Source organism: Cherax quadricarinatus, chromosome 1 (genome assembly GCF_038502225.1).
Source record: "Cherax quadricarinatus isolate ZL_2023a chromosome 1, ASM3850222v1, whole genome shotgun sequence".
NCBI classification, from domain to species: Eukaryota; Metazoa; Arthropoda; class Malacostraca; order Decapoda; family Parastacidae; genus Cherax; species Cherax quadricarinatus.
The window spans coordinates 68,350,426-68,372,661 of NC_091292.1; the positions used below are offsets into that span (position 1 = coordinate 68,350,426).

Here is a 22,236-nt window from a genome sequence, read left to right on the forward strand (position 1 = left end):
CTCAAGCAACGGTCGACTATCTCTCAAGCAACGGTCGACTATCTCTTAAGCAACGGTAGACTATCTCTCAAGCAACGGTCGACTATCTCTCAAGCAACGGTCGACTATCTCTCAAGCAACGGTCGACTATCTCTCAAGCACCGGTCGACTATCTCTCAAGCACCGGTCGACTATCTCTCAAGCAACGGTAGACTATCTCTCAAGCAACGGTCGACTATCTCTCAAGCAACGGTCGACTATCTCTCAAGCAACGGTCGACTATCTCTCAAGCAACGGTCGACTATCTCTCAAGCACTTACTTAGTGCCGGGAGTGAAAATGGGCAGGATATGTAAAACCAAAATAGACCTCATATATCTCCCCTTCTTCCGATAATCGATCCCGGGTTCCTTCGAGTGTGAGCCGAGTGTTCCAATATGTAGCTGCATGTATGCTTTCCTTTTTCAGTAATGATTATAGATAATGATAGAATATTGTTCATAATCATAGTAGATAATCTCAAATAATGATTTCAGATATTTACAGAGAATGACATGAACTTCATATATTTGCTTAATGTTCAAATATAATCAGTATAATTATATACACATTTTCCCTTAAAATCTGAAACACCATAAAGTAACGTGTAACTGACACTAATACAGTCGAGCAGCTCACTGTGAAGCGTATCTACTGCCCGCTAATTTTTTAAACTGCAGTTTACTTGTATATATCATCATCAATATTTCAACACTGTGATACATTAGGTAGGTTCGTCAGGAAATTGGTCGTTTCTTGACGCGGGTCTTGGTCAAACGATGACCCGCAGCTGGAGCTTTTGGTCATCTGACCGAGGCCTTCTCAAAGACACACCAAGCCTACTTAGCAGACGTTTTTCATCACATAAATCAGGTGAACAAATCACTCCAGGGCCGTGGAGAAAATGTATTGACTTAAAGTGACAAGATTCTCAGATTTAAAAGAAGACTGAATCTTTGGAAAAAATCATGTTGCAAAATGAAATCTTAGAGATGTTGTAACTACTGCTGGGTCTTAAATGTGAAGAATGATATAAGCAAATGTGAAGTCTGATTGAAACATACTTGGAAGAACTATGGATGAAAGTCGAACATCTACTGCTCATCCTGACAACTTGACTTTAAGAGAAGAGGAAGAACTTCGTGAGCTGCAGTTTGATCATAAACTTAAGATGAGATTTACTGACCTATCCCTGGTTTCAAAAATTACCATTTAGCTGAAGCTATACGGTCACTTTCCCATACCCCGGAGCACCAGGTTTATACTAAGATATTTCATCAAATCCTGCCACATGCAGTGAACTACGAAAGAGATTTGAAATGCTTAAGAATTCACAAACGGGCGAAATTATTTACAAACATTGTTTCTCAGTCCACAGCAGGATTAGAAACCGCTAACTCAGCATCAGACTACAATGTATTAATCACATATTTTACCTGTTTCGAATCTTACTGCGGACTGAGAGATAATGTTTGTAAATAATTTTGTGGAAAATTGCATTTACCTGAAAGTAACTAATTATATACATAACAGTAAATGATAACAAAGATAATTATTATTTATCAATGTTACATAGACAAGTAGGAATTTGGGACACCTAGGTCGCAAAAAATGTCCCCCTTCGATACCTACCACTGTCATAACCACAAGTTGCTCTGGACCTATTAATTAAATGAAATGTACATACACCAGGAATACTGGTAAATATATAAATTTGTGGACTGTATATTAAAAATAATAAATGGTTATATATATACACAATTACATAACAGAAAGAAAATATATCTTAATATCACTCACCAATTTGACTGGAGATTAATGTGTATCATACTCAGAAAACCTCACTCTAACTAAATCTATGAAAATAATGCTGGCCAGAATTACACACAAATCTAGAGAGCTTATCTGAGGTTCCTGGAGCTGTCTTGTCCAGTCGTCTGATATCTCAAGTTATGCAGGAATGCACATCCACCAATTTCGCCTCCTATTTGAGAGGTGTCAACACAATTTTAACCTCTAGAGCACGAAAAATTCTTCCCATTACACCAACGTTTGTACAAAATTCAAAACCAAGATGGCGAGTCTCGTCTGCGCAGATGCAGGCTTTCCGTTTTCTATGATATTAATATTATTAAATACAGTATGGCCATCTATTTACATATAAATACTGAATTTCTGGAAAATATATACAGTATTTTCCACACTGCGGCCGGCCGGAGTTCGTTGCTAAGCGATTCAAATTACTCCTTCCTTTAGGAGACGATTCCAGCCAGTTCTGGCTTGAGTGGCTGTTCTCCTAGTAGATTTTACTACGATTTCATCTTCCGGCATCACTTGATCTGCTTATCTTCCACATCACTCGTGTCACTTTCCCTCAGATTTTCATTTACGTTTGATTGAACACCTAATTCCAATTGAATCAATTTATTAATTGTGCGTAAACTTTCCTGGCCACGACACAACACTTTGACATTCCTGACAACACCTTGTGCATCTGGGTACAATGTCAATACTTTGCCCAGAGGCCACAATGTTCGATGTTGTTCAGTGTCAATTAACACAATGTCACCTGGTTGAATGGTCTGTCGATTTACTGCCTCTGTCGCACCATAAAAGTGTTCACGTAGTGTAAGAAGATATTCCTTACGCCACACATTAGACCAATGATCAATTACTTTATTTAACATTTTAAATTTATTACACAACACTGCAGCATCATTGTAATCTTCATCACTTTCTTCCAGATTATCTCTATAGACAAGGGCAGCTTCCAATTTCCTTGCACATATTAGGTGAGAAGGTGTTAATACATCTGCATCAGGTGTATCACTCATGTACGAGAGAGGCCTATTATTTATACGATTTTCTGCCTCCACTAACACTGCATGGAATTCTTCCAAATTAATTCTCTTCTGGTGTAGTACTTTGCGGAGACACCTCTTCACTGTGCCTATCAGTCTTTCGTACAGCCCCCCCTGCCAAGGGGCTCTAGGAGTAATAAATTTCCAGGTACACCCTCGCTGGGTTAACAGAGATTAAACATCGTTACTATTATTTAATTCTATCAAGTGTTGAGCACCTGCTACAAAATTTGTGGCATTATCCGAAATCATCAACCTCGGACAGGATCTCCTAGCTGCAAATTTTCGAAACAGCTGTATAAACTGTTCTGCAGACAAGTCCTGTGCCACTTCTAAATGAACTGCCCTAGTAGCAGTACAGGTGAACAAACAAACATACACTTTCAGTGGAACACCATTTGACGTACCTGTTAAAATTATTGGACCACTATAGTCTACACCTGTTACATCAAATGGTTTCACTAATTGTACATGCTCCTTTGGCAATGGTGGAGGACCTGGGTACATATAAGATCTGGCATCCACACGGCGACATATTACACAAGATTTAATCACCGTTTTTACACTTTGCCGTCCTTGTGGAATCCAGAAAGTTTCCCTAATACAATTTAAGGTATCTTGTACCCCACCATGCATTACATTTTTATGGGCATTTTGAACAATCAAATTTGTTAGATGATGAGTTTTGGGCAGTAAGATAGGGTGTTTAGCATAATCACCCAATTCAGCATTTTGTAACCTACCTCTGCACCTAATTACACTGTTCTCCAAATACAGCCCCAATTTCTCTATTATGGAACCTTTCACAATTTTTCTTTCCATCATCAATTTAATCTCATTTCCATAGATTTCTTCCTGTACCCTCTTTATCCAATATTCAAGAGGATGTGAAAACTTATATGAAATATTCATCTTGTTTAGAAATTTAAACACCAACTTAGTTACATTGATTAGTTTGGGTAAAGAAGAATACCTATTTATATCAATGACTAAGGAAGGACAAACAATTGGAGCGGTGGTCACAGTAATTTCAACAGGAGCAATATACGCCTTTTGTACAGGCCAATTAACTTTATTTACCAACCAGCTCGGTCCTTTAAACCATGATACAGCATTTACAAATTTAGCATAAGATAAACCTCGAGACAAGAAATCAGCTGGATTCTCCTCACCAGGTATATGATTAGAGGTTAACATATGCTGACCCAAACTATTATACTTCTCTTGCATCTGATTAATTTCAGCGACTCTGTTTTGTACGTACACAATTTTACTGTTTCCATTACAAATTCATTGTAAGGATACCTCATTATCAGACCAAATTACAGTGTCACTAATATTTATCTCCTGCAACTTATTTCTTATATAATTAGCTAATTTGACACCTACATAAATGGCTGTTAATTCCAACTGAGGTAAAGTACGTGATTTAATTGGAGACACTTTAGTCTTAGACATAACAAGAGAAATAACACTATTACATTGAAGGTAAGCAACTGCTCCATATGCCAATTTTGAAGCATCACAAAAAATGTGGAGTACATTTTTCCCATTAGGATTGGCCACCTGGTGTGGGAACTCTAACATTGAAATTTTCTCATAATCACCAATTAATTCATCCCGCCTGTTAATGAATTCCTCAGGTAGAATTTCATCCCAAGCACATTTAAGTTTCCATGCTTCCTGTATTAATAATTTCCCTCTTATAGTAAGGGGTGACACTAAACCTAGTGGATCAAAACATTTGGAAACTTCAGCAAGCAAAACTTAGTTAATTTGTTGGGCATACTGTAATTATTAGGTTTTAACATTAACAAATCTCTCTCAGTATCCCAAGTTAAACCGAATACATTACTACATTTTGGCACTTCATCTCCAGGGTAATCTTTACTTATTTTGTCCTTTAATTTGGACGAATTTCTATTCCATTCCCTCAGAGGCATATTTGCACTTAATAATAATAATATTAAAAACAATAATAATAATCATAACAATAGAAAAATGTCAAAATAACGCCTTACGAACAATTCAAGATACAAACAGCCTTCTGGAACGTAACGTGTTCCTAAGTTGGGAGCGTCTGTATTGTGAAACGGGTGGCTCTTCATCACCCTCAGGGTCTTCAGCGCCCTGAGGGACTTCTTCCCTGGGCTGGGGGAGTTCGTCCTTGGGCTGAGTAAGTTCGAAAATGATGGAGGAGGCATTTTCTCTTATAGAGAGAGAGAGGTCTCCATATGTTTAAGCTTCAGGACCCCAATATCGAGAGATTCTCAAAGGTTCCAACTGGTGTTAACCGTCTTATATACGACGAGAAGAAAAAACGTTGCAAGCTTCTTTAGACAAATTCTTCAGACTAGTGTCTTCTACCTCAAAACCTTCTTCAGATGTTGAAGAAACCCAGGCTTACGAAACCCTGACTGATGAAGTATTTGATGACGAAGTGTATGAGGTTGACGACCCTCTCCCCACAGTAGCCCCACACAACCTCCGATCTTCCTCTCGTCCATCACCTCAAGTTTATTGTTCCAGTTAATAAGGTAAGAAGTTTTTATTACAGTATTTATTATTAAATATACTTTAGTATTAACAGTCTATGAATTCTTAGAAACAACCTGTATACTGAATCTCTTTTGGCCATTCGGCAGAACTCATAAATTCTCATTCTCTGGTTTTGAATGGGATCTTGCAACATGACATTGTAATCTGGTACAACCCTACTCACCTTGGCAATATCATTATGAGTAGCATTGAATTTATCTGTTGCCGTCATAAGATATTTTGACACTCTTTGGAAGATAAGTTGGGAAGTCTCCATCTTCTCAGCAAGCACTTGCCGTAGTTGTACAATACATAATGATATGCTAAGAGTTCAGGATACTCTGCACATCTGGAACGATGTTAGACCATGTGAGACAGCTCAGACTGATGCTTACTTAGTGTCCCTGCAAGCTTTTGAAATTTGTGCTTTCAGGAAGAAATGGTGTTTGTCCACAGGCACTTCGTGAATACCAAACCTACAGTAAACATCCTGCATTTTAGCAATGAGGAATTATGGCCCACTGTGAGTTCTCTAAAAGTAAGAGATAAGATAAGGTAAGATTTTGTTTGGATTTTTAACCCCGGAGGGTTAGCATTGCGTCATCAAGTATTGTTTGTCTTATTTCCATTGGGGTCCTCAATCTTGTCCCCCAGGATGCAACCCACAGCAGACGACTAACACTCAGGTACCTACTTGCTGCTAGGTCAACAAGATAACAGGTGTAAGGAAACGCGTCGAAATGTTTCCACCCCGCCGGGAATCAAACCCGGGACCTCCGTGTGTGAAGCGAGAGCATCGCCAGCCAGGCCACGGGGTCACATTACTTATAACTCTACCAGTGGTTTTATAAGGAACGATTCCCTATTCACCGTACTGTGTCAAGCTGTCTACGATCAATGAAATCATTAACAGATTGACGGAAGTTCTGTCCTACAGCTAATTTGTGATGAGATACTTGTGACTGGAGTTAGAACTGTTTACGGTGCTTTTGTACTGGGCAGACAACATAGGTTTGCTGATACTCCAAGATCTTCATTACCATCTTACACCAAATGTATTTCAGTCTTACCTGTATAATGCATCTTTACCTACATACACCTAGAACGTCATGAATCAAGGATACCAAGGATACCAAGGGTACCAAGGATACCAAGGGTACCAAGGGTACCAAGGATACCAAGGGTACCAAGGATTTAGGGACCATCAACGGATGCACAGTTGTTTTCCTGAAGGACCTTTGCGAAAGGAAAATATTTTTTCATAGAATGGGTAAGAACATGACTAGCAGAGGCTATTGGTTACTCCTTACCATACGACGTATGCAATAAAATGACATCAATACAAACACTGCTGACATCAGTGGTCAAGACAAACTCAATGGTCTTAGGAAATTTCATAAGGAAAATGTATAAGATATTTTCCTTATGAGATTTAAGTTTATAAAAAGAGGAAAAAACATATTAATTATGATACACAATACTTATTCTGAAGTAACACAAATGTTCTGTCCCGGCCTTTAATATATATATATATATATATATATATATATATATATATATATATATATATATATATATATATATATATATATATATATATATATATATATATATATATATATTATATAAGAAAATATATATAGGGAAGTACCACCTCTATGGCTGGAATGGAGACCTTCATCCTCAGAGAAGACAATAAACGTACCTCAGGGAAAACTCAAGGTTCTCCCCGTAACTGTTTGAATATTTTCTTCTCCTACCACCCCCTATATTTGATATTCTATGCGAACATTTATTAATAAACAGAAAAACATAAACATGAATACAATGGCACAATGTATCAAAGATCATGAATTCCCTCCAGCTCCTCCGAGGCTGGATGCGAGCCAGGTATGCAGCAAGCATTTCCCCTCTGGATGGCTATGCTGAGGCGCTGGAACATGAAAGTGGCTGTCCTTGGGTCCCTGGTGGTGTCGATGAGTCTGGAACCCAATTCTTTAAGGAAACGTGTGGCATTTATTCCCCATGATCCCAAGGTCTCTGACCCCACTGGGATAAATTGATACCGTTGGCTTATGTCCCTGTACTTGCTGATCTTGTACTCCTCCCTGTGGTCAGCAGCTCCTCCCTATCGCCCAACACTGTGATGGATATAGGTGTCAGCCAGTGTGGACACACAGGTATAGTCCCATGCTAAGAGCTTGCCATTCTTCCAAGGATAGATGGTGATCCCATCGGGGTGCTTTGCTGGGTTGTGGGTATTGTTGGCTGCTAGTAATCGGGGCTCCCTCTTGGCTGGGCATCCAGCTGTAGCAAGGGTTCTCTTAATGATGTCGTTGACCTCATTGTGTCTTGCATGCCAGCCCTTGGTTTTGGAACAGTTAAGACCATGTAGACCGTATTGGTCTGCTTGCGCTTCGCCGCAAATACACGTATATTCTGTGTGAATTGGGACAGAAAGGCGCAGAGCCACTGCAATAGGGGAGAGTCGCGTTCCCATTGCCGATATGGGAACTGTTTGGAGGAAGTCCTGGGAGTGAGGTGCGCTCACAGCCTGGAGACGGGCAATCTCCGTATCTGATGTTGCAGCCCTGAGAATGTTGGCAAGCACCTTTTCAGTGATCAGGCCATCCCAGCTTGACTGTTTGTGAGCCAGTGCTCCACTAGGGTTTGGTGCTGGAGCAGTAAGAGTCTTCCATTCAGTGATGGCACTGGCATAGCTAGGGTCTTCTATTCCTGCTGAGTCACTGAGAGTATCAGGAAGAATTTGTCTTAATAAACTCGTTTGATGCTATGGAAGAGGACAGGATAGCTGGTAGAGCAATATATATATATATATATATATATATATATATATATATATATATATATATCCTAGGTAGTAGGTTGGTAGACAGCAACCGCCAAGGGAGGTACTACCGTCCTGCCAAGTGAGTGTAAAACGAAAGCCTGTAATTGTTTTACATGATGGTAGGATTGCTGGTGTCCTTTTTTCTGTCTCATGAACATGCAAAATTTCAGGTACGTCTTGCTACTTCTACTTACACTCAGGTCACACTACACATACATGTACAAGTGTATATATACATACCCCTCTGGGGTTTCTTCTATTTTCTTTCTAGTTCTTGTTCTTGTTTATTTCCTCTTATCTCCATGGGGAAGTGGAACAGAATTCTTCCTCTGTAGGCCATGCGTGTTGTAAGAGGCGACTAAAATGCCGGGAGCAAGGGGCTAATAACCCCTTCTCCTGTATATATTACTAAATTTGAAAGGAGAAACTTTGTTTTTTTTCTTTTGGGCCATCCCGCCTCTGTGGGATACGGCCGGTGTGTTGAAAGAAAGATATATATATATATATATATATATATATATGTATATATATATATATATATATATATATGTGAATATATATATATATATATGTATATATGTGTATATATGTCGTGCCGAATATGTAAAACTGGTCAATTAGCAAGAACTCGTTTAAAATTAAGTCCTTTCTAAAAATTTCTCTTATACGTTTAAAGATAGATTTTTTTCAATAATGTTATTGTAAAAATTTTTAATTTTGCACCGAAAGAATCTTAGAAAACTTACCTGACCTTATTATAACAAGCGCAATTTATTTTAGCCTAACCCAACTAAAGATATATATATATATATATATATATATATATATATATATATATATATATATATATATATATATATATATATATATATATATATATATATATATATATATATATATATATATATAGGATGGGGTCCACCTCTGGTGTAAATTGTGGGACCCATAGCCTGGGAGAAGTGGATAAAAAGGCTTCAAGGAAGAATATTTGGATTTCTTCCTGAAGCCGTTTGAATATTCCACATTCCCCACCACCCCATCTTTTCATATTTTTTTTTTTTTACCAGTAGGAATATTTTATTACATAATATGGTACAAAAGATTTAAGAGATACATTGTTGATATAAAGGTGGCATATACGGTACATGTTGTTACGTGTGTATCACCGATTATAGGGCGAAAATCTCATCCAGCTCCTCAGAGCTGGGGCGTGTGCCCAAAATACAGCAGGCATTACCCCTTTGAACAGCCGCACTGAGCCGCTGGAACAGAAAACTAGCTGCCCTGGGATCCCTAGTTACCCTGATGAGTCTTTTTCCCAGCTCCTTAAGGAATTTAGATACATTCTTTCCCCATGAGCCAAGGGTCTCTGAGCCTATGGGAACAAACATATAATGATGGGCAAGTTCTCCATATTTTCTAGACTTTTGGGACTCCCTGAAGCTGGCAGCTGCCCCTCCTTCCTCCCTGGTGTATTGGAGATAGGTATCAGCCAAGGTAGATGCACATGTATAGTCCCATACCACCTGCTTCCCATCTGTCCAGGGTTGAAGGGTAATACCATCTGGACGCTTCTGGCTGCCATCAGATCTGCATAGCTGGGGTGGCTCCCTTAATGCTGGGCATCCGGCTGTTGTGAGGCTCCTCTTGATAATGTTATTAACCTCCTCATGTCTTGCAATCTTTCCCTCGGATTTACGGCACACAAGACCGTGGTACCCGAATCGGTCTGCTGCTTTACTGCCACAAATACACCTGTGTTCGGCGAGAATAGGGGCGGCAAGTCGAAGGGCAACGCCGATGCGGATGGTCTGTGGGTCGAGGCGTGTGCCAAGGCTGGAGTTGGGAACAGCCAACAGAAAATCCCCTGCATGAGGTGCTCTCACTGCCAGGAGGCGGGCTCTATCCATCCCTGACACACTCTGAAGCATTGTTGAGGCTATATTTTCCGCTATTGGACCATCCCAGTGCGATTGTTTGCAGTTGTTGGGGGAGCAGGTCTGGTTTCAGAGCCCGTTAGGTTATCCCAGATCATGGCTCCGTCAATGAACTTTTGGTCCTGGACTCCAATCTTGTCCCTAAGATGTTCAGGGAGAATCGCTGCTACAAGCCCTCTGGATGCAGTACATGAGGACAGAAAAGCAGGTAGCGCAATCTGTGATGACTTGCGGACACCAATGCCTCCTAGTCTGACTGGAAGTGTAGCTTGTTCCACTGCCCGTCTTCTAGAGTAAGGTTAAGTACTTTCGTAAAAATCTGCCTCAGGATACTGTCATATTCGTGCATTATAGGGTTATCATATGAAGGTGCACATCTTAGGAAATATGTCAACCTGGGCAGACTCAAGCACTTTGTGAGAAGTACATATATATATATATATATATATATATATATATATATATATATATATATATATATATATATATATATATATACATGTATATATATATAAATACATATATATATATATATATATATATATATATATATATATATATATATATATATATATATATATATATATATATATATATATATATATATACATGTATATATATATATAAATACATATATATATATATATATATATATATATATATATATATATATATATGTATATATATATATATATATATATATGTATATATATATATATATATATATATATATATATATATATATATATATATATATATATATATATATATATATATATGTATATATATATATATATATATATATATATATATATATATATATATATATATATATATATATATATATATATATATATATATATATATATATATAAAGTAGGGAATGCGGCAGAGCAGAGAATTTTTTTGAGTAGGGGCTCCTCCCCCAAATATTTTGAATGGGGGGCCTGCGCTCCTCTTTTCTGACTCCCCATTTTTCTTATATACCTTTTTTCGCCCCGCCCATTGACTCCACCCCCTACTCCCAAAGAACCAATGGGATTGCCAAATTTTCCGGAAGTGTTGCCATCTTTTATTCAATTTTTTTATTTTTCGAGAATGCTGCCAAATTTACCCATTTTTCTGGAAGTGTTGCCAATTTTTCATTTATTTCTCGAATTTGGAGGGTTTTCCAAATATTTTTTAGTTACTCTTTAAAATTTTTGACGTTTACGGAGATTTTTTAACTTACCTTCCACTTCCTCGGATGAAGATTTACAGAGATTTTTTTTTTTTTAGTTACTCTCCATCTCTTTGGATCAAGATTTAACTCTATTTTTTCATTTTTTTCGAATTTTAGGTACCCCCTATGAGGGAAGAGGCATGGTAAAGGACCACCCCTATGGGAACCCCTTCAAATTTCTCTCAAGAATAAGCATACTTCCATCCCTGGATCATTTTTTTAAATTTTTTGAGTTACCCCTTGAAATTTTCGATCTTTTACTGAGATGTTCTTTGACTTACCCACTATTTCCTAGGATCAAGATTTACCTCGATTTTTTTTTTTCAATTTTTTTGTGTTACCCCTTAAAATATCTCTCTCAAGAAGTAGACACCTTCCCTCCCCACCTATGGGGGTCAAAGATACATTCACTCCCTCCTATGGGGTAAACACAAGTGGTAAACATATTCAGTCAACTGTAGACATAATTGGTAAAGGCTCACTAGAAGTAGACACCTTCACTCCCCCCCACGGGGTGATGCTTTCATTTACATGTCACTTGCACACTTTCATCCACTAAGTCCCACTCCTTAAGCACTGAAATCAAAAGCTAAGCATTTGATTTTGTCAAACCAAGATCTCTGATAAGGCCATTGAGGTCTGTTTGGTTTGGGTAATAAGGATTCCTCCCAACAGCTGCATCTGTGGGATCATAGTGTTGTTCACTGTGCTCTTCATTTTCTCATTTGCTGCTTTCTTCTTCTGACGGTTGACTTCTTTCTGGAGGTGTAGGTACAGGAAGATCAGCACTGTGTGGTACTGGTGCAATAGAAGAAGGAAGGTATGGATAAGAAACAGCTGGTGCATTTTTCCCAACTCGGTGTTTGGAAGGATCCACCAGGCAGAAGTAGCAGTTGGTTGAGTGATGAGTGGGTTCACGCCATATTCCAGGAACAACAAACTTCGCCGCAGGGAGGAGTTCTCAGTCCCATGCTATTTAATGTCCTGATTAATGCTCTCCTAAATCCTCTACCTACCTCAGTAGGTAGACCATGATGTCATCAGCATAGCTTATAGCTATGCTGATGACATCATGATCCATACTACATTATGATCCATACTACAGGGCATTAGATGAATACTATTCTTAAGGAAGTTCAAGCAATTTGTAATCGATTAGGCCTCATATCTTCCTCTATAACAAAGATGTTGACAAGCAGAGTGAAAACATTATCTACGTTAAATCTTACAGATACCTTGTTGAAGATGTACCCTTCAGTAAGTCCACCATACCACAACTAAATAAGAAATGCAAAGATAGGCTAAATGCTCTCAATGGTGTTGCTGGCTACAACCCCAACTATGGTGCTAATGTGAGAATCGTGAGAATGATGTACATAGCCTTTGTTAGGTCCTTAATTGATTATGTTGCTCCCATGTTGATATTAGCTAGAGAAAGTTCTCTCCGACCCTTGGAGTTAATGCAAAATGAAGCTCTCAGAATTATTCTTGGGTGTCCCAAATCTACAAAGGTTCTTAATATGAGGAAGGAGCTTGGTATTTCTAGTATCAGTGATAGGATTGTTGAGATTAACACTGTACTCGGTATTAGAATGTTAAGAAATGAACCAGACACTCTCAAAATGAACCTTACTAAATGTCTAGAAGTAAATACACACAGATCTAAATGGACTGTGAAAATATGCAATTATATTAAGTTTTATAACCTGCATGAAGTGTATCAGGGTAGACAACAAGAGCATTTCACCTCTCCATGGAAGATGTGTTCACTTAATATCACATACCTGCAAGTAGCTCCCAAGAAGCTCATTACTAGTAATCTCTTCCTTAAATCACTTGTTTAAGCAACTGCTCAAGAAGAAATTTTTCACCTAGCTGGTAGTAACAAGTTATCACAAGTTATATACACTGATAGATCTAAACAGGAGTCTTCTGGCAGGGCTGCATCTGCTCTTGTTGCCATCTCTCTAGTTAAGAACGATAATAAATTTGTTGAGTTAGACATAAAAATTAACAACTGGGCGTCTACACTGCAAACTGAATTGTTTGCAATCCTAATGACGCTAAAGCTAACTTATGACACTGAGCTTAATTCTATCATCATTACCGATTCTGTGTCATCACCGAAGGCACTTGACTCTTATATTGACTCTAACAACATGCTCATCGAGAAGCCAGGTATAGATACAAAATCCTGGAAAAAGGAATTAATTTACAATTGCTATTGATCCCATCACACACTGGATTACACCTTCATGATAAAATTGATATGTTAGTCAAGAAGAGTATCCTGAAGGAGAATGTAGAATATAATTTTGGTATATCTGTTTCTAACATTAGGAATAATATTAGGAGTGAAGTAAATAACGAAAATGAATGTTATAGGAATGCAATCTGAAGCCTGAGTAGATGAATAATACAGTATGATAACATGAAGATAGATATGTATGTTTATGGAGCAACTTGCAATGTGAACAGACTGACTGATGTTGTAGTGGCCAGGCTTAGGCTTGGTTACAAGTACTTCTGGCAGTTTGGGAGACACACAGATGATGATCAAACCAAATGCAAATTGTGTGGTCAGTCATATGGTCACTGTCTTGAACACTATGTGCTAAATTGTCTACTTGTTGAAGAATACAGAGACAGACAGTATAGTAACCTATGTGACATGTCAAGATATCTTATTAATGAAAATAAAATACCAGACATACTAAGCAAATTTCCTAAATTTACTTGTAACAGATAAGTGAACTGTAGATATAAATCCAATTGTTCTCCTGTTAACCCTTTTGAGGCCTAGTTCCTAGGCCTTTTGTGTATCCATATGCTCTTGCGCTACCGTCCACAGGATAGATATGGGGTTCACAATAAACTAGCCACTTCGGTGGCAAAATCTAACCTGTCAAGTTGGTAAGTCTTAAGGACAAAAACGATCTCCATAGTAACCAATCAGGTTTCAGATCTTGCTCGACCGACACCTCCCTAATTAATCTGATGGACCTAATTAATCTGAGAACTCAAATGTAACTAGGGAATCTCATAGGTATGTTGACCTTAGACTTGCAAGAGGCCTTCGATAATATTAGAAACTACAAGCTATCGACATAGGTTCTGTAGACTGGTTTAAGTCCTACCTGAGCAACAGGAAACAAATTGACAAGATCACCAACACAAAATCACAACCTTTGCCGATAGTGAGTGGTGTTCCCCAAGGTAGTATTCTGGGTCCATTATTGTTCCTATGCTATGTGAATGACAAGCCCATCAATTCAAGTGTAAGCTTCTGTTGTATACAAACGACAGTGCTCTGGTAGTGTTCTGTGATGTCACAAAATATAGCTAATGTACTGTCACTAGAACTAGAGTTCTACAGCAAATGGTTGGTAGACAACAAACTATAGCTACACTTCGAGAAAACAGAAGCCATAATCTTTGGCACGTAAAGTAAACAGAAAAGGGTAACTAATTTTAAAGTCCAGTGTAATTGTGGAACCCATCACTTCAGTTTCCTCAGCAAAATATCTGGGAATCCCCCTTCGACTCAGGCATGTCAGGGGAATTGATAGAGAACAGTGTAGTAGGGAGAGCGAATACTAGAGTGAAGTTCCTTTATAGACAAGCACAATGTCTACCTACTGAGGCTCCCAGGACCTTAAATATAGCTCATAACAAAAAAAATGAAAGACAGACTGCAAATCATCCAGAAAAAATTGTGAGATTCATCCTGGACCTGGGTCGAAGAGATCATGTAGACCAGGATGACTTACAACTGGATATCCTGAATGTTGAAGACAGAGTAAAGCAACTGAAGTTAAATCACGTTTACAAAATTGCTCACCAGCAGTGTCCAGAATATCTTGCTGCCAAGTTTGTCAAGGCTGGAAATAAAAACAAGTATGGTACTAGACGTGAACACAAGTTTGTAGTACCCACAGCAGGAGGTCAGGTTTCAAACACCCTTCATTATACAGCAGTAAAGTAGTGGAGCGGACTACCTGCACTTGTCAAAGCCTGTACTAGCATAAGCCAGTTCAGGAAGAGAGCTAAAAGGTACCTAATGAATGAAGCTACAGAAAGGAAGGAGAATGGTTTCTTCTATAGGTAACATTCTTGTACCTATTAGAGTAAGTCGAGCCCCTCTTTATACAACTCGTTTATCTTATTCCTTGTTTTAACTCATAAGGTTTAAATAATAAGATATTACAAGGACCCTAATGGATATAAGTCACTTTGTCTGACTTTACACAATGTTTGATAATTTTACTTATGTGAAGTAATGTCGGGCTAAACATTTGAAGTGCTAAACATCTTTAAACAAATCTTATAGTATACGAAATTATTGTACATAGTGTTAACATTAAAAGTAATTAAAATAAAATAATCTTCTTTCTTATGTTCTTATATTCTTACATCTTTGAATCAGTAAATTGTAAAATGTAAATATCGCTGGTGATTTTACGTCGCTGTTTTCGACAGTGAGTGATCATTTTTTTACCAGCTTCAACAAACCGTAAAATCGTAAATTCTCTTCAGTTTCCAATAATTTTAGTCTTATTGGATTTAGAAAAATTAATTCTATCGAATTGTAAGAATTTTATTATTCAAAATCTCATAGAGACAGGATTTTTTCCCTAGGTAACCCAGTTTAAGGATTAAATTATTGTCGAGTAAGAATTTCACTTCCTCCATACCTGCCTTCCTTTGTCAGTTCATCCTGCAGGGCGCTGCTGGACTGGCTCGGTTTTCCCTGCGTCTGTATCATGGAACTTTAAATTGCTCACCTTGGGTGTGTTCCCAACTTATTATTATTATTATTATTATTATTATTATTATTATTATTATTATTATTATTATTATTATTATTATTATTATTATTATTATTATTATTATATTATCATTATTACTATTATTATTATTAAGATTATTATTATTATTATTATTATTATTATTATTATTATTATTATTATTATTATTATTATTATTATTATTATTATTATTATTATTATTATTATTATTATTATTATTATTATTATTTGTGGGAACTTGTAAGATGGCTACTCTGACAATCACTGTTGACACAGACAACACAAGACTCCCAGAGTATTGTTCTCACAGGTGACCCTTAAGGCACACTTCTTTTTAGAATACACAACAACGCTGGAAATTCCTATCTTCATGCACAAACTAGAGCTGAATTATTTGGTTGTAGAGACTTTACTAACTAGAAATCCCCTGATTTTACCCAAGGAAACCAGATTTCTATGAACTTTCATTTCAAGTGTCATGTGCACAGGACTGATATCTGCCAGCTGTTAAATATTATTAGCAACTCCCACAGCACCTTAGGGGTCCCTGAAATCTTTGGAGGTTTCCCTAACTATTATTGGTGTGTTAGAAAGTAATAGCTTGTGGTCCATATTCAAGGGCAATACTCCGCTTCTGAACCGTAAGATAACTGTTCCTGGTTTCTCCTCAATAACAGTGGCCACGTAACTTGGGATAAAACACTAAAATTAGTCTGTACATGAATGGTATACAATACTGACAAGATGAAAATTAGACACATGTGCAACATCTCTGCCCTCGTCTGCTACACGTCCCTATCCACTGACGCCTATATAAACGCCAGTCTCCTTGCTTGTGCTCCAGAACCTCTACAACCACGGTGCTCTCAACACCAACTCCAAGGTTGAGGTACTGATTACCTCATCTTATGAATATAGTTTTTCTGTCTTCAAGTTATGTCATAGAATATGTATTGATAAAGCCACTGGATGGCGAAACGTCTACAATAAAAGTACCCAAATGTTGCACATGTGTCTAATTTTCAAAAATGAGTTTCACAAACGTGTCTGACGTAGAGTCTTATATCCACGGGTCGTTGGAAAGGTTTCTGATGGTCGTTGTTGGCTGCCAGACAATAACAATATACAATAATAATAATAATAATAATAATTTTTTTTTTATTATCACACTGGCCGATTCCCACCAAGGCAGGGTGGCCCGAAAAAGAAAAACTTTCACCATCATCCACTCCATCACTGTCTTGCCAGAAGGGTGCTTTACACTACAGTTTTTAAACTGCAACATTAACACCCCTCCTTCAGAGTGCAGGCACTGTACTTCCCATCTCCAGGACTCAAGTCCGGCCTGCCGGTTTCCCTGAATCCCTTCATAAATGTTACTTTGCTCACACTCCAACAGCACGTCAAATAATAATAATAATAATAATAATAATAATAATAATAATAATAATAATAATAATAATAATAATAATAATATCTTCATTTCTACAAGTAAATGTACAAGGTATACAGTCCTATCTGGCATTTTGGGCAAATTAAGTCAGTTTTGTCCCAGGATGTGACCCACACCAGTCGACTAACACACAGGTACCCATTTTATACTGATGGGTGAACATGGACAACAGGTGTCTTATGGAAACACTTCCTAATATTTTCCAGCCGTACCGGGGATTCGATATCCGGACCTCAGTGTGTGAGCTGAGTGAGCTAGCGATCGAGCCACGTGGGTTACTGAGCTTAAGAACTCCTAATGAGTTGTGTACTCAAGCCAGAAGGAAGCAGCAGCGCTCCCCAAAGCTCCTAGTTCTGAGTGGGATGCTAGTTTCCTCCATATACCTAATCTTATTATCTAATATAATCTAATATTAAAGTCTAAGGCTACATTATTAATTTTAATATTATTTACTAACAATTTAAACGTAAATATAACAGTCAGTATATTTATCTTACGATTGTGCTCGTTATTATTTTGGTATAAATATGATAAGGGTTCCTGCGACTATGCATCAAGTTATTTACAAACAGATCCTGACCGTGGAATTTTTTATTCTCACTAAATTTCCACATTATTATTATTATTATTATTATTATTATTATTATTATTATTATTATTATTATTATTATTATTATTATTATTATTATTATCATTATTATTATTATTATTATTATTATTATTATTATTATTATTGTACTCATTAACAGTTCAGAAATATATAAATTGCGTAATAAGTTACGTAGTGAGTGACTCAACTGTCTCACTTGCAGGTGGTACCACAACAACCAGGAGTTGCAGAATGAGACATCAAGGATGCTGACGCTGTATAAGATCTCCAGAAACCTACACCTAGATGCTATATCATGTGAGGTGAGATATACAGCGCAACAGTCTCTTACAGGCTGCCCCATGCTAATTAACTCTGGCAACCGGGTACCTCTCTCATGTAAGATTTTGGTTAGAATTTGGCTGGTAACATTGGCACTGTTTAGTTTAAATCACAACTCCATGGAGTATCGCCAGCCAAACATCGCTGAGGGATTGACTACTATTATTATTATCTATAGATAAACACATGTATATCTGCACATGTGCATAAAGACACATACATACTAGTATTGGCATGCATATGCATATATATATATATATATATATATATATATATATATATATATATATATATATATATATATATATATATATATATATATATATATATATATATATGCATATATTAGACAGGTCCAAAAAATAACGTTGTGAAATTGTTCGCTCCACAAGCTTTATTTTCCTACACTGTTCATAAGTAACATTCAGACCAACAGGGGGCGCGCAAAAAGTCGTCTCTCGCCGACAGAAGAGAAATTGAAGAAATTTAAATTTTTGTTCCTTTCGCATAGTATTGCTACAATTTTCTCTGAAAGCAGAATGACTGAATCAATAACCAGTTTTTAGGATGTTTGGCCAAATTTAGATGTTTGTTCAATTTGAGAAGCGAATTGAGTGAGATTTTCGGTTGTGACGTTATGTTTTCTTTGCTGAATTCGAAACAGAAAAGATGAGAGAACACGATTAAGAATTTACATTAACGTTTTTTTCAACTTTTAGTGGGAGAAATCAACTGAGGAAAACACCTATTTTGAGTTGAATTCCTAGTCCAGTGGTTGACGAAGGTCGATCAAAACCGTCGATTTCTCATCCAGGAATCATAACAAACACGTTCTTTATTTAAATCAAGTTGTACCTCCTCTTCAATGCATATATAATCGCTCGCTCGTTTTGCGCTCAACAAAACACTAAAGACTGGTTATTGATTCAATTATTCTGCTTTTAGAGAAAATTGGAGCTGTACTATGCATAAGAGGAATTAAAAATTAAAATATCTTCAGTTTGTCTTTCGTCAGCGAGAGACGACTTCTTGCGCGACCACAAAAAATTTAACGACATTTTCTGAAAATTGAATGTTACTTAAGAACAGTGTAACAAAATAAAACTTGTGGAGCGAACAATTTCACAACTTTATTTTCTGGACCGTTGTTATACATATACGTATGCAGAACATAGAATTGATGAGGGAAAAAAGGTGAGTGGTGCGTTGAGGTATATGTGGAGACAAAAAACGTTATCTATGGAGGCAAAGAAGGGAATGTATGAAAGTATAGTAGTACCAACACTCTTATTTGGGTGTGAAGCTTGGGTTGTAAATGCTGCAGCGAGGAGGTTGGAGGCAGTGGAGATGTCCTGTCTAAGTGCAATGTGTAAATATTATGCAGAAAATTCGGAGTGTGGAAATTAGGAGTAGGTGTGGCGTTAATAAAAGTATTAGTCAGAGGGCTGAAGACGGGTTGTTGAGGTGGTTTGGTCATTTAGAGAGAATGGGTCAAAGTAAAATGACATGGAGAGCATATAAACCTGTAGGGGAAGGAAGGCGGGGTAGGGGTCGTTCTTGAAAAGGTTGGAAGGAAGGGGTAAGGGAGGTTTTGTGGGCGAGGGGCTTGAACTTCCAGCAGGCATGCATGAGCGTGATCGATAGGAGTGAATGGAGACGAATGGTAATTGGGACCTGACGATCTGTTGGAGTGTGAACAGGGTAATATTTAGTGAAGGTATTCAGGGAAACCAGTTATTTTTATATAGCCAGACTTGAGTCCTGGAAATAGGAAGTACAATGCCTGCACTTTAAAGGAGGGGTTTGGGATATTAGCAGTTTGGAGGGATATGTTGTGTATCTTTGTACGTATATGCTTCTAAACTGTTGTATTCTGAGCATCTCTGCAAAAACAGTGATTATGTGTGAGTGAGGTGAAAGTGTTGAATGATGATGAAAGTATTTTCTTTTTGGGGATTTTCTTTCTTTTTGGGTCACCCTGCCTAGGTGGGAGACGGCCGACTTGTTGAAAAAAATGCAGAACAACCACTGTGAAAGAACAGCAAAATTTCAAGCACTTTCGTGACTTCTCACATTATTAGTTCCTTGATAATGTGAGAAATCATCTTCATTTGTGGAGGATCTCTTTTGTTCCATTTACAAACTGTGCCTTTAGGGGGGCTGTGCGCTCGCCCACCGCGAACGAAAAAATATTCGAAAAAATACACAAATTGAGTTAATCATATAGAAAAATAGCTTAACTCTCTGGCAACACAATGGTACAAGAATCATTGTTCCACGACATTCCTACAAGGAATTATAGTCATTTAAAACAAACTATGTCTTTACTTCCTCATAATTCTTCACCAGTTGGGATACAAATGGAAACTCGATGTTTGGAGAACTGGTTTTAGCATCAAAATTTTCATCCATTACCAAACGGAGAATCTTGTCCAGAACGTGATGCTGACAACTGATAAATTATGGTTAGCTAATATGGAGTTGCCAATTAGTAATTTTCTGAGTTGCAATTTATGATTAGTAACATAAATATATGGTGATTAATATTTTTCATTAATTTGAGTTGCCAATTAGTTCTTTCCTGAGTAACTACTTATGAGCAGTAAAGCAGATATATGGTGATTCATAGTTTTTTATTAATGGGTGACCTTTGACCTTGCCTAATACATGAAACTGGTCAGTTAGCAAGAACTCATTTAAAATTAAGTCCTTTCTAAAAATTTCTCTTATACGTTTAAAGATATATTTTTTTCATTAATGTTAATGTAAAAAGTTTTAATTTTGCACCAAAAGAATCTTAGAAAACTTACCTAACCTTATTATAACAAGAGCAATTTATTTTAGCCTAACCCAACTAAATATATTTTAGATTTGTTTACAATAATTTATTACTAAACAAACACAGTGAAATATATTTTTTTCGTTAGGTTCAGAATGATTTTGGCGAAATTATTGCATACACAAATATTCACTTGTCCTATATGGCAAGATGAGCGTTGCTATTTAAGCCAAGATCGCAAGATCTGCCTATTCGGCACGACATATATATATATATATATATATATATATAAACATATATATATATATATCTATATATATATATATATGTTTATATATATGTATATGCATATATATATATATATATGTATATATATATATATGTATATATATATATATATATATATATATATATTATATATTTATATGTATATATATATATATGTATATGTATAGTATATATATATATATATATATATATATATATATATATATATATATACATATATATATGTGTGTGTGTGTGTGTGTGTGTGTGTGTGTGTGTGTGTGTGTGTGTTGTGTGTGTGTGTGTGTGTGTGTGTGTGTACGGGAGCAAAGGGCTAGTAATCCCTTCTCCTGCATATATTACTAAATGTAAAAGGAGAAACTTTCGTTTTGAGCCGCCCCTTCTCTGTGGGATGCGGCCGGTGTGTTGAAAGAAAGAAGAATATGTATATGCAATAAAATCATAGTTAACATTTGATATCACAATATACAGAACAATCACTGTGAAAGAATAGCGAAATTCCAAGCGCTTTCGTGACTTTTCACATTATCAAGGAACTGTAAAAGCAAAAC

The 22,236-nt window shown here is 36.9% G+C and overlaps 1 protein-coding gene across 1 annotated transcript in view; it reads left to right on the top strand.

Moving 5' to 3' along the window:
• LOC128685431 (irregular chiasm C-roughest protein-like) overlaps positions 1-22,236 on the top strand; it is a 399,092-nt gene that overhangs the window by 168,852 nt on the left and 208,004 nt on the right. Inside the window, exon 9 of the mRNA XM_070085947.1 lies at positions 18,500-18,599. Within this exon, the coding sequence (XP_069942048.1) occupies positions 18,500-18,599 (100 nt within the window). The remainder of the gene's footprint in view (positions 1-18,499; positions 18,600-22,236) is intronic.